The sequence below is a fragment of the Uloborus diversus genome, chromosome 6 (genome assembly GCF_026930045.1).
Source record: "Uloborus diversus isolate 005 chromosome 6, Udiv.v.3.1, whole genome shotgun sequence".
In the NCBI taxonomy this organism is placed as follows: domain Eukaryota; kingdom Metazoa; phylum Arthropoda; class Arachnida; order Araneae; family Uloboridae; genus Uloborus; species Uloborus diversus.
In genome coordinates this window covers 8925341-8938945 of record NC_072736.1, presented here as the reverse complement: position 1 = coordinate 8938945, position 13605 = coordinate 8925341, and the positions used below count along the sequence as shown (strand labels likewise).

The following is a 13605-nucleotide window of genomic DNA, read 5'->3' as shown; positions in this document are numbered from 1 at the left end:
TAATTTGATAAAAAGATTTAATTCAATTTACTTACATTCAGACAATACCAATGTTATGTGCCAGTACTTTACTACAAATAAACATTTTGACAGCAGCATCTTGACTTCTTCCCATAATGCTTCCCATCTTGACTTAAGGTTTATTGACGTGGGATGCAGTAATGCCATCTAAAACATAACTTGCAAACGTCGCTAACTGCTAATATGAGTATCTGAGAACATCAGGGCCGCCGAAAACCAAGGCAGGCCCCTGGCCAGTTTGGTCGCCAGGACCTCATCCCCCCATAAGACTGCTAAAATGTCTGCTGTTCTGAGTCTCAGTCAGGTCTTCTATAGGACCAGGTCTATAGCTTCCGACTTTTCTGATGCGGTGTCTCGTCAGCCCCGTACAGTATAAATTCGATCTGACGATACCCGATTCAACGATCCCCCCCATTTTAATGATATATTTCACTGGTCCGGATGAATTGAATGTATATGCTTCTCGATTTAAAGATATCCTTGATTTAACGATAACTTTTTCCAGTCCCTTGAAAATCATTAAATCGAGATTATACTCTATTTTATTGCGAAAAATTCTTAAGTTCAATATCGCTAACTGATATAATGTATTATTTTACAGAAGGTTCCTATGCTCAAAATCGCTAATAAATATATTCATATCCTTCCCAGGAATCGGATCAGGAAGCGACACCGAAGATGACGAACACGTTTGTGGTAAATGCAGGGCAGAATTTCCCTCCCTGGCCGAGTTCTTGCAACACAAGAAGCGCTGTGTCAGCAAGAGGCCCGTCCTGCTGGCACCACTCGACGAGCTTGACGACAACAGCGACGACGAACTCGATGACATGGACGAATCCGACGACAGACTGACCCCTCCTCTTCTGGAGAAAGTCCGAAAACCCCGGGAATGGATCTGGGGCAAGAACCTGACCGACATCCACCCTCTGCTGCTACTGGCCCAACGCAGGCCGGACACCAATGTCACGCTGGAAGAGCTCAAGAACACGACAGTGGCAGTAGCTCAGCACGGACAGCTCTTGTCGAATCATCTGGCCTTGAGAGAATTCTTCTCCAGGTAATTTTTCAAGATTACTTCCCTCTTAGGCAATTAAACCCTGCCCATATGATCAAAAGAAAGAGCAGGAAGTCTTAATGATGGAATTAAGATTTGTAAAAGATACAATAATAAATGGCAAAAATCTTTACATCATTGTGATGGGTAAATGTTTCAACTTAGGAATGATCGAAACGTGTCTTGTGTGTTGGTTGATGAGACTTTGTATGAAAGTCCTCGATTGCTTTAGTAATCAAAACTGTCCAACAAGGTCGCTGAACAATTCAAGAAGTTATCAGCCACATCAATGTATGAGCATGTAAAAATGTGATTAAAATGGAAGTGAAGTACTCAAAGCCATGAAGGTTATTTGCCGAGTATATTGGAACATTTACCATCGTTATGATTTGAAAATATTTGCAACTTTATAAAATTCTTTAATGTCGTTTTAAAATTTTTAAACGTGTCCCTAGTATTAAAATACATTGCACGGCAATTGTTATAATTTTAGTTAACAGATAGGAATTATATTCAAAAACATTTGTCTCAAGGTAAAATGCCGTGCGCAAGGCTGACGTATGTTAAAAAAATAAAGACACTCAAAAAAACTAGTGGACTTATAAGAACAAATGGCCTTAATACGAAAACTTGTTATTGAGCTGATACGATCAAAGATCCCTCTTTTGTTTTGTTTGGTTCTCCTTCCCCATTGCTTTCTTGTGAATCGAGCTATTTGGTAAGGCAGCGCGGAACAGACTAAACGTATATTGTCAACATATTTTGAAGCAATTGCAAGTTACCAATGCATAACAAAAAGCTGCAACACATAATTGCCACTCACTACAGCAGCAGTCACATATCGTCAGTAAGCCATCTAATCCCAGAAATAATCGTAAGATATCTTACTGTTATTCTGAGGTGACGATATGGAGAAGTTCATTTGCCATTTAAGAGGACTTTTATAATTGAAGTAAACCTGTTCAAGTGATTGAGTATTTTTTTAGCAGCAGTATCTGGTGGAATACAGAAACATACCTCTCGGATTTCAGATACACCGGATGACTTGAGTCGAGCTATTATGTCCAGAAAAACAAAAATAAGAAAATTCATGTTACGAACTGTACATTTCTTTCTTTTTCAGGTTCCACCAGAGGCATGTGGAATCACTGCAGCTAATCAAGACCATTGAGGACATTGTCCTGAAAACTGATGGGATGCCCGCACCGACAATTGCGCCCCCTCCCCTGATCGGGACAGCCGCCTTGACCCCACCACAGAGTGCCGATGGCGGGCCTGCAGTGGCCTCTGCCTCTGTCATGGCGGCTTATCCTCAAGGGGGCAGAACGGGAAGCCTCAGCCCCATTCCACCACCACCTCCAGAGACGAACAATCTGGCCCTGCTTGAAAAACAGGCTGAGAGATATCTGCAAGACTCCATGTCCAGGAGGTCGTTTATGCTCAACGGAATTGACGAAGACTGTAGGTGCGTTTTTATTTTATTCTGTAGCAAAGCTCTGATGGGCTCTTGCGAATTTGATTTTTTGAGGAGAAATAATGATAATATTAATAAATTTAAAGTTAGATGAAAGTTTTTTTTTTCTAATGAACGACTTTTTAAATCTGCATAGATTGATTATAATTGGATATTTTATGTACAGGATATGTCGTTCCAAGCTTAGTGGAGTTCATAAGGACTGCAAAATAGGTTCAATTTTATTCAAGATAAAGGATAGAGTAAAGAATTTTAGTAAATTTGACTTCTTTAGTCAGGTTCTTGCAACATTCTTTTAATTTTGTTCCTTAGCAAATATCAATGGTAGTTTTTATTTTAAAAATAGATTTCTCGTAGTCACAAAACTTCTTAAGAACGTAAAAATGACAAAAATCTTGTCAAAAATGACTCTTTTAATGGAAAACATTAATGTCACTAACTTAAAACTGCTTGTTTTGGACGTCCTTTATATTCAGTGTAGCTGACACGGACACTGGATGGACCAACTCCATTCGGGAGTAAAGGCCACTGAAGACTTTTATCAAATTTGATTACTTTTAACAGTAAAGATGAATAGATAAATCTTCACTGCTCAGGATGGCACTCATGTTCAATGTAGTGGACAAAGACTCAAGGTGGACTCAGTGGCGGATCTAGCCGATCATTTTGGGAGGGGCTATTTGGAATTTTTTTCTTTGGATTTTTGTCCTAACTGTCACTTTTCAAACAGTGCCTGATCATTGATTTTTCCGAAAAAATACCGCCCCTACCCGTCTTCAAGTTTTTATGCCAAGTTAGAATTTAAAAATAACAATAGAAATAGGAAGAATTTATAAAAATTTAAGATAAGATTAATACCAAAAAATCTTCATTTATAATTTATTGCTTTAAAGAAATGGACATCAATTTTTAGTTACCTTTGGGGGTCATTTGTGGAGGAGCATGGGAATAAGGGGCACTCCTCCAGAAAAGTTTCAAAATTAAAGCCATAAAACACAAATTTAGGCTCTCTTTGATCTTGTAAACTATAGATGTGTTCAGAGGACAGCAGCATCCATAGATCATCTTAGTGTCCTAAGATTGTCTATCATATGCATCAAGAAATGATGTATACGATGAAGCAAAATTTAGAAATAAAATAGTTTTGTTTCAAGAAGAGGGATGTAAATTCTCTCCCATTTAAAACTTACAATTCTTAAAATTAAATTTTCTAAAGTAACACTCATGTGTTATTTTTGAAATTTTCCTCATAATATTTTCTTTCTTTTTTTTTTCTTTTAAAAAAAATTCCTACATTCACAAGGTTTTGGGAGGAGCCATGCCCCCCCCCCTCTAGATCCGCCCCTGGATGGACTCAACTTTGTTCAGAAAGAACAACGAGTTTGTGGAAATTAGGCTTTTTTTTTTTTTTTTGGAAACGAGAAATTATTTAAATAGTCAAACACTTGAGGCCAATCACAATACCAGTTATTATATAACGTACTAGCTGTACCCGACGCGCGTTGCTACGCCAACAAAAAAATACATCATTATACTGATTTTCATGACAATCGGTTGAACGGGGCAGAAGTTGCTACTCTGCAGTGCCACCTGGTGGCGAGTGGCTTCAATAAGCATATTATGCACCTTCTCCGTGGAAAAATACATATATATAGCAATTTTCATAATAATCGGTCCAGGTATCAAGTGAAGCCGTGACTATACTCAAATTTTGTACTCACGCAGTTTGCAAGATCAATCCATCGCTAAAAGAAAAAGTTTTAAATCCCCCCGTTGCATGAAAAGTCATAAAACAATAAAGAAAGAATTTATTCGTTCAAACTCAAGAAAAATGGCAACAGCTAACTTCTTATCAATGAGATCTTTCACGCGAATTAATTTCTGCAGCCGATAATTTTATTAGTACAGAGGCTCCCAAAAGTGTTCGTACACTTTGAAATTTTTTAGTAAAACCAAAATAATTCGAAACAGAATTCGAATATGAAGTCCAATATTTTTTTACATGATTCCTATGTCATTCTAAATACAACCCATTGGTTTTTTCAAAATATTGACGGATCTTCTTTTTGAAATGGGTCAGAAAACGAAGAGACAGAGAAATAACACGCCACAAAAGTCATCGTACACTCAAATATTTTTGAATAAATTCACGATTAAAATGATCATATGCCGTTTTATTAATATTTTTGCATTGTGTTGACCCTCATAAGTCATTTGCCTTTAATTTTTTGTTTATTTATTCTTTAATATTGGGCTTATTACTGTAAAATGGCTGGTATTCGTAAAAAACCACGAACACCATTCAAAATTTGAATTTTTTCCCCACAGTAGAGGTAAATTGGTTTGAAATGTCTCTAAATTACTTAATTTATTTGTATGTATAGTAAAGTGCTTGATAAAATGCTTTAAAGAAAGGAATCGGACCGAAAACAAGGTAAGAAAAGGTCAACCGGCCAAGTTGACAAAACGTGATCGGAGATTTAAAGGTAAAAAATTTATGAAAAATACACATTTGAGTGCTGTAAAAGTTTCTACAGAGTTAAATGAAACATTTTACATTTAATTTTTACCTAAAATTGTCCGCCAAGTTCTCTGATCAGCTGGATTAAATGGGACCTCTTCCGCAGAAATTTTCTTGGTCGCGCGAAAAACAGAAAACTTACGCTTTTCGTCGCAAAATCAACGATAAATAAGCTAAAAACGTTTTAGAATCACGTCTTATCTGCAGATAAAAATTAATTCAACATTTTTTGTTAAATTATTGTACAACTGTAAATAGAAGAAAAAATTAGGAACTTATTCTTAAGAACTTATTTGGATCAGTTAATCAGGACGGTGGAGGTGTTCTAGTGTGAGGGTACATATCAGCATCAAGACTTGGTAGTTTGTAATTTTTTGATGAAATAATGAATCATGCTGTTCCTTTAAATATTTTAAAAACCAATTTTGAACTCTTAGCCAAAAATTTGGTTATTGGAAACAACTTTGTTTTTTATCAAAATAACGATAAGAAGTACACGGTTTTCAACGTGTGCGTCTAGTGCCTCGAAAATTGTCCTAAAGTTTAGAAAAAAAAAAAAACCCTCAATCTCCAGAATTTAACTTAATGTAACGTATTTAGAGATATCTGGAGGCTAGATTACGAAAATAGGGCTTTAAAACGAAAATAGAGCTAGAAACAGTAAGATTCGAAGTGTGGTTGAACACTTACTCAGAAATTACGTAAAAAAAAAGAAAGAAAAAGAATGAAATCTATTCCCAGACGTTTAAAAGGGGTTATGAATACTGTATGATATTCTACTAATTAATAACTTAATCAAAAGTTAGATTATTCAATAATATATAGACATTTTATGAAGTGTACGAAGACTTTTGTGAGATAAAATTTCCGGCACTTTTTGGTTTTTGATTTTTAAAAAATTAAGTTTTAATATTTTTTAAAAACTTTTTATGTAGTTTTGTTAAAAATTTATCATAGATCTTATAATTAAATACCTATTCCGAAATTTTAATTCTAACCAATGGATTGGGGCCTATTTCGTTGAAAGTGGTAGGTGTACGAAGACTTTTGGGAGCCACTGTATTTATCCAATGGATTGTGACTTAAGTTGAAATAAAAAAGGAACTATCAATCGGATTTTTTTCGAACTGGTCTATAAACATTCCCAGTACAGTGAAACCTGTGTAAGTTGACCACTTGCGGTGCAGTCCTTTGGTGGTCAACTTAGACAGGTGGTCAACTTATGGAGGGAGTAATGTTTTTTTTTTTGTCATTTCTTGCACCATGTATTCATTTTTTTAATGATTGACACTTACTCTTTCTGTTTAACTCACTTTCATTGTTTAGCATTACTTTGAAACAATATTTTAAAATGCTATTCAAATATTTTTAGAGATTATTTTCCCAGAATGACGTATAATGTGTCATGCAAATTTAAAATTTCAGTAAATTGATCAAAAAAAAAAAAAAAAAAAATCTTATTGTTTATGAAAAGTTACTCATTTGATATTAATAGTTCCTAAAAATTCATAGCTTCTCAAATTGCAAATTTTTCTCATATACATTTATAACTCCATGATGATCTACTTTTCAACAAAATAACTCCTTATTGAATTTGGCGCACTTACTAGACACTAGTTTTAGAAATTCCATATGTGTCAGCTAATTTTCTCTAGCTTTCTCCTTTTTCAATTAGTTTCAATATTTCATACTTTTTATCAATCACAAGTTCAACTAACTTGCTTTTTGAAGTCATTTTATGTAAAACTATAACACAAAGAGCAACAAGCTGAACTCTCATAGTTTAAAAAAGCAGTTGAGAAGGAAAATGTCGTATCTTTTAATCCCTTGCACCAGAAATACTGCAATGCAAGCAACTTTACTCTTTAGCACAATTCCATTGTTGTCACAAAATTTTACAACTGGAAAAAAATACTTTGTACTTTTCCATTGACACATGTTTTCATTAAAAAAAAAAAAAAACAAGTATGGGGAATAAAAGGGTTCTTAATAGTTTTCCCATGTGGTTAAACTCAAAAGGTGGTTTAGTTATGCTACTGTTTCATTTAGTTAGTAAAACGCTGGTCTGGTATCAAAAATGTTCTTGGAAAGCTATAAAAAAAATAATAAAATAAAACAATTTGCTAAGTAAAATTTAAAAAAATAAACCAAGTGGTCAACTTACAAAGGGTTTTTTACAATGCTCCAAACCAAATTTGGTGTTCATTAGTGGTCAAGATAGACAGGTGGTCAAGATAGAGAGGTGGTCAAGTTACAGAGGTTTTCCTTCATCATATAACATAGGACTAATTCCGTTCCTGACAAAAGCGGTCAACATAGACAGGTGGTCAACTTACAAAGGTGGTCAACTTTACAGGTTTTACTGTACAAAAAATAACAAACGGCGAAAGTTTCAGCCAAATCTGCCGGGTAGTTTTTGAGTTCATGGATGACACACAGACAAACATTCATTTTTACTTCCTTTTACAAAAAAGGAAGTATTGTATTCGCGAAAAAATTTTCACTCAAAAATCGCCCTTAATTTCCATTTTGCTCACCCCCAAATGAATGTTGAGTTTTTTTTTCGATTCGACCACATGCGGAAAAGTGCCTAAGAATGTATAGACACGCGAAATATCCATTTTGACCATCACCGAGGTAATTACAACGACTTTTCTCGTGACGTCTGTATGTATGTGCGTATGTGCGTATGTATCTCGCATAACTCAAAAATGGTATGTCCTAGAAAGTTGAAATTTGGTACATAGACTCGTAGTGGGGTCTAGTTGTGCACCTCCAATTTTGGTTGCATTCGGGTGTTTCTAAAGGGGTCTTTTGCACCTTTTTGGGGGGAAATCATTGTTAATTTCGATGCAAACTCAAGTGGTGTTATAATTTGGCGGTCACTTGGCGATATATCGCCAGTCTTTTGGTTGCCAAGTTTTGTCGCCAACTTGGCGAAAAATTTGGCGATTTTTTTTTTTTTTTTTTAAATCTGCTTTCAATGTGGCCATTGCTAGTGATATTTAAAGAGTTAGAGAGAGAATCCCATTAAAATTGCAATAATAGGGAAATAGCATTAAATTGGTGTAAAAGGAAGTCATGTGATGCACACATCAGCTCGTTATATATATAGATAAAGAATTCATATTCAATACATCGATGAGTCTAAATATTCATTTCTTTTCTTCCAGGGTAAAAAAATCCAAGTCTGACTCAACGGACCCGGCGCATAGGAACAGGTGCCACTTTTGTGGAAAAACTCTTGGAAGCGAAAGTGCTCTCCAGATCCATCTGCGATCGCACACTGGCGAGAAACCTTTCCGCTGCAATGTCTGCGGAAGTAGTTTCTCCACCAAAGGGAACCTCAAAGTTCACTGCCAGAGACACAGGGAGCTCGGAGGGAGCAGCGACGAGCACAGACAGCCGGAACAGAACGACAGCAGGACAGAGAACCCTCCCTTACTTTTCGCACAAGATTCTGGGACAAGAGGTGAGACTTTTCTGTCATGGTAACAAATTGGCACATGAAACAAAGAATAATGCCATTTCATTTACGATTGCCTTGGAGTTGGATTTTGAAATCTTCTCTCGTAATGCTCTATACATTAGAGATGAGTTCGGGCTCATTTTTGAGAGCCCAGGCCCGCCCGAGCCCGAGTGATATTGTCTCGGACCAAAATCCGAGCCCGAAGGAAACTTTCTTGTATCAAAAACCGAGCCTTCTACAGTCGGACCTGATCTCTCTGTTAATAAAAAAATGTTACGTCAAGTGTTTTTATTAACAGAGAAAAGTTTCTAAATTTTCTTGAAATGCTGCACTTCAAATGCATTACTGTATGACATATTGCAATAGTAATCGCAAAAAACACTATAAATAAGCGTTAATTAATTAATTTATTTGGTTTTTTTTGGCGGGGGGAGGGGTAAATTTGACATTGATTGAGTTGATTTAAATGTTCCTTTCATTTTCTTACAGTAGGAAAATATTTATTTGCTTTGAATTTGTATAGAGATTGGCGATTGAATATCTGTGCTTGAGCATGAGCCCGCCCGAGCCCGAAACCTATTTTCTATTATGGAGCCCGAGCCCGTCTCATCTCTACTGCACATCAATCTTCCGCATTCTTACGTTACTAGAAAATCGCCCGTCTAGATATGACGGGTGAAATTGCTTCTACATTTGATGTTCAAACAAATTCATGTTCTTAATAACGTTTACACTATTGTTAGCAGTAATATACATATTAAATTTCAATTTATTTTCTCCAATTTTGTTACGAAAGTTGTACAATTATACCCCATTGAAAATACGATCCGAAGGCCTATTGCATTGTGACTATTTCGTGTGCTAGGATGATCAACGAATTTCTTCGAGTTTTTTTTTCATAGAATAATATTAATGCAGTAATCTTTTAATATGTGCCATAAGTTTTGTACGATTATTTTAAAGTTTTCGTTTTCCCTTTAGGTGAGACGAAATTAGAACAAGCATTGGATTTCTCATCAACAGTCAATGGACGAAGATCTCCAATGTTGGATTCTAACAGTCGTAGCATATCTCCAAACGATATGTCCAACTTCAGTGACAATTCCGACGAATCCTCGGACGAGAACATGACGGCCGAAAACTTTCGCGAGCTGAAAATCGATGTCGAACGATTTGACGACGACGATCATGTCGATTCAGACGGCATGGACGACGACGAATCCGAAATGGCGACTTCCCAACCATCGTTTGGGCCATCTCCGAACTTTGCCCCGTATTTCCTTCCAACTTCGTGCGAAAACTTTGTTCCTTCCACTTCGCAATCTGAGAACAAGAACTCGTCAAATGGAACGATCAATAATGGAGGGTCCGAAGCCATCCTCCAAGATCCTTCTTTTTACCAAGACCTGTTGCCGAGAATCGGCTCCAACGACAATTCATGGGAGAGTCTCATAGAAGTGACTAAAACTTCGGAGACCTCGAAGCTTCAGCAACTGGTGGACAACATTGAGCACAAACTGATTGAACCTAACCAGTGCATCATCTGCCACAGGGTTCTTAGTTGCAAGAGTGCGCTACAGATGCATTACAGGACGCACACTGGCGAGAGACCTTTCAAATGCAAGCTTTGCAGTAGAGCTTTTACGACTAAAGGCAACTTGAAAACGCACATGGGGGTGCATCGCACGAAACCAGCGACGCGGCTTATGCATCAGTGCCCTGTCTGTCACAAGCCGTTTCCCAACTCGCTTTTGCTACAGCAGCACGTCAGAAACCACACGGAAAATCCTTCGATCCAATTACCGCCACTCTACAATCCGAATGAAGACAGACCACCCACACTATTACCACCTTCTTATCCTAGACAGTTCCTGCTGCCTCCACAATTGATGAACGCTGAGCCTCTTGCCCTCACTAATTCCAAAACAAGTGAACAATTGAGAAACAATTCTACAAATGAGTCTGTAATCAAGCCCACTGGCTTAGATAATAATAACGGTTCTCAAGTTTCTTGTGCTTCGCCAACACTCAGCACCGCAAGCAGTTGCTCTCCGTCATCTAACATTGCAGAAAGTCCCAAAGATCCAAAACCACCTGTTTTAGACTTAGCACGATCTCCTGAAGAGCAATCTCCCAAAGATACGGATGACTTGCCGGCTGCAGAAAGTTCGAAAGAAACAGAGAATGATCTGGAGAAAAGCAGAAATTCGAATAATAGTACTCCAGTAGACATGAAGTCGGAGTATGAGGCGAATATCAAATCTGTTTTAAATCATAATCAGTCACCAAGTAACATTTCGGACCATTCACCATTGAATGGTCAAGAAGCTGAAGATCAAAGCCCTTCTTCAGCTAAATCCCCACCGAAATTCTCTAGTCAACCGAACAATTCAATTGTGATTAGTCTTGCTAGTGACAGACCTCTACCAATGACTCTTCCGAATGACTGTCCATTACCATTTACTATTCATGGAAGCGACCGCACTTATCCAGCAATGAGTGTATCTACGTGCACATCAGACTACACAGCTTCCCTTGCTGCATTAGAAAACCACGTCAAAGGCATAACCAGCAACGTCACCCAACCATTACCTTTCCCACCTCACTTTGGTCTTGGTCTGAACGTATCTGGTTATTATCGAGACTTTGGCTATCCACCTAAACCTTCGAACATTTCTCCGACAGCAAGCAAGAACGGATCGGACGTTTCGGCAGACGACAGATCTACGCCCGGGGGTGTAGGAACGAGCGGCAAAGGAGAGTCACCACGACTGCCATCACTTCCCAATCACAGCACACCAAAGTCCGAGAGTAGTGTCGTGGGTGGACCTCTCGATCTGACGCCGAGGAATTCCCCAGCTTTTCAGCGCCCATCGCCGACGGACACGAAGATATACCTCCCATTGGCCGGTCTTCCTTTCGCTTCGCCCCACTCGCGGATGGGCACCACATGCAGGATATGTTTCAAGACGTTTGCTTGCCAGAGTGCACTTGAAATACACTACCGCAGCCACACCAAAGAGCGGCCGTTTCGGTGCGAAGTATGTGACAGGGGTTTTTCTACAAAGGGTAATATGAGGCAACATATGTTGACTCACAAAATCCGAGATCTCCCCTCGCAGGTATTCTCCACCAGTAACACTAACAGCTCGTCTTCGACTGTGAGTAGCTCTCAGAAGGTGGAGACGAACGGGGAGAGATCTCCAAAGAAGTCACCTGAAGAGTCAGCCCCTATCAAAAGACCCCCTGCAGAAAGTCCTGTACCAGTTCCGCAACCCAAACGAGCACCGGGCCAGCCGAAACACATGTGCGAGGTGTGTCACAAGCCCTTCTCCAGCGGTAGTGCTCTCCAGATCCACATGCGCACCCATACCGGCGACAAACCTTTCCAGTGTCACATCTGTCAAAGGGCTTTCACCACCAAGGGCAACCTGAAGGTGCACATGGGTACACACATGTGGAACAACAGCACTTCTCGTCGGGGACGTCGCATGTCGCTCGACTTAGGTCCTCTCCAGATTCCGCCCGGTGCCAAACCCGGGGAATTCCCTCAGGCACCCTACTTCCCCTACCTCTCGCCCTTCATGAACGGGCTGCCGCCCCCTCCGCCCCAGCATCCCCCCAAGATGAACGAGATATCAGTCATCCAGACCGCGGGGATCAGCAACGGCCCCCCGCCCACCACCACTTCCTCCTCCTCCTCTGTGCCCCAGCAACCACTGGCCCTGCTCAGCGCAGCGTGCAAGCAGAGGGAAGAAAGCAGCCTAAATCAAAATCAAATACTGTCTCAGGGAAAGGACACTCGCCCGGCCATGACGCCCCCGGCCCCGGAGATGAACGTCTCCTGGCCCTGGAAGATCTCGTGCAATATCTGCAGCAAGATTTGCACGTCCTCCACAGAACTCGAAATGCACATCAGAAACAATCACTGCAAGAAAGAGACTTCAGACGCGCCCAATACCGCTACCCGGGCCGATTCTGTCGCTTAATCACTCCTTGAGGTTCATCAGTGTATTAAGTTCCTAAACACGCTAGTCGCTACGATTGAGTGACAATGGATACGAGCCCAGTTGGAAAAGGATGTTCCAAAAATTGTACTGTGATCCTTCGTGAAACAGAAGAACAAGTGTTTGTGTGTCGTTGAGACTCAGTGTAATATAAGTGTAATCTGTTATATAAACTTGTATTTGTGTACAAATCCATGAGATCAAAGCTGAATTTGAACTGAACCACCTAGTCTACATCTGCCGATTGTTTCATTAATCGGAAACTTTCGCTTAGAAATCTTCAAGTTTCGTATTCACCTGAATGTTTAGCTTCGCATAGGTGAGGAAAAACAAAGACTGCCGGAGTTCCTTCGTATGCTGAAATAGCATACGTTTCGTGTGTTCGGAATAGTTTCAGATTTATTTGGTGAAGTGTCCAAAACTACATTCGTGGGCAATTATTTACAAGAACTTTTTCTTTTGCTTTCAGTTATTCTGTGATACATTTTCTCGTTACTGCAGTTCGGTGTTGCGTAAATTCGTGTAGCTAGTTTTATTTATGTCAGTGCGGGACAACATTTAAGTCAAAGCTGTTGACGTCCGCTCTCTGTTCCTCATTGGTGTTATACCAAAATTAATTTCTCATTTGATTTGTTTTAAGAAAGACCAGAACAAATGTATGAAATGAATTTGAATGCCTGAGTTGATTGAATAATTAATGTCAGTTTATTGAAAGAATGAATTATATGTAAAAATATAATATGTCCGTTGATTCTCTTGACAGAAAATAATTTGATTGATGATGATATAAAGAAGTTATTATTATTCAATTATATAAAAAATCTCTTTTTTTTTATGGAAAATAATTTATTGATGACGATACAAAGAAATTATTATTATTATTATTATTTTGAAAAATCTTATTTTCTTTTGAAAAATGGTTATATTGTTTAAATAATGAATAGAGTAGTTATAGAGAAATTAAGCTTAGTATCTGAGTTTATTGATTAATTACTGTGTGAGTTTGTTTGCTTGAAAACTGAACTGAACAAATATGAAACGTTATCATCAGTTTACTAA

General features: G+C 38.5%; 1 protein-coding gene across 1 annotated transcript; it reads left to right on the top strand.

The window, feature by feature from the left end:
• The first annotated feature begins 55 nt into the window (after nt 1-55).
• On the top strand, nt 56-12528 carry LOC129224186 (sal-like protein 1). The gene is made up of 5 exons (XM_054858604.1): nt 56-158; nt 673-1078; nt 2199-2540; nt 8244-8542; nt 9521-12528. Exons 1-5 carry the CDS (start codon nt 56-58, stop codon nt 12526-12528), a joined length of 4158 nt encoding a protein of 1385 aa, XP_054714579.1.
• The last annotated feature ends 1077 nt before the right edge of the window (nt 12529-13605 follow it).

Excerpts from the sequence above, each read along its gene's own strand:
- LOC129224186 (XM_054858604.1), top strand. The coding sequence starts at position 56 with ATGTGCCAGTACTTTACTACAAATAAACATTTTGACAGCAGCATCTTG. Across the intron at positions 159-672 it reads GTTTATTGACGTGGGATGCA|GAATCGGATCAGGAAGCGAC; the intron begins GTAATGCCATCT and ends TATCCTTCCCAG. Across the intron at positions 8,543-9,520 it reads ACAAGATTCTGGGACAAGAG|GTGAGACGAAATTAGAACAA; the intron begins GTGAGACTTTTC and ends TTTTCCCTTTAG.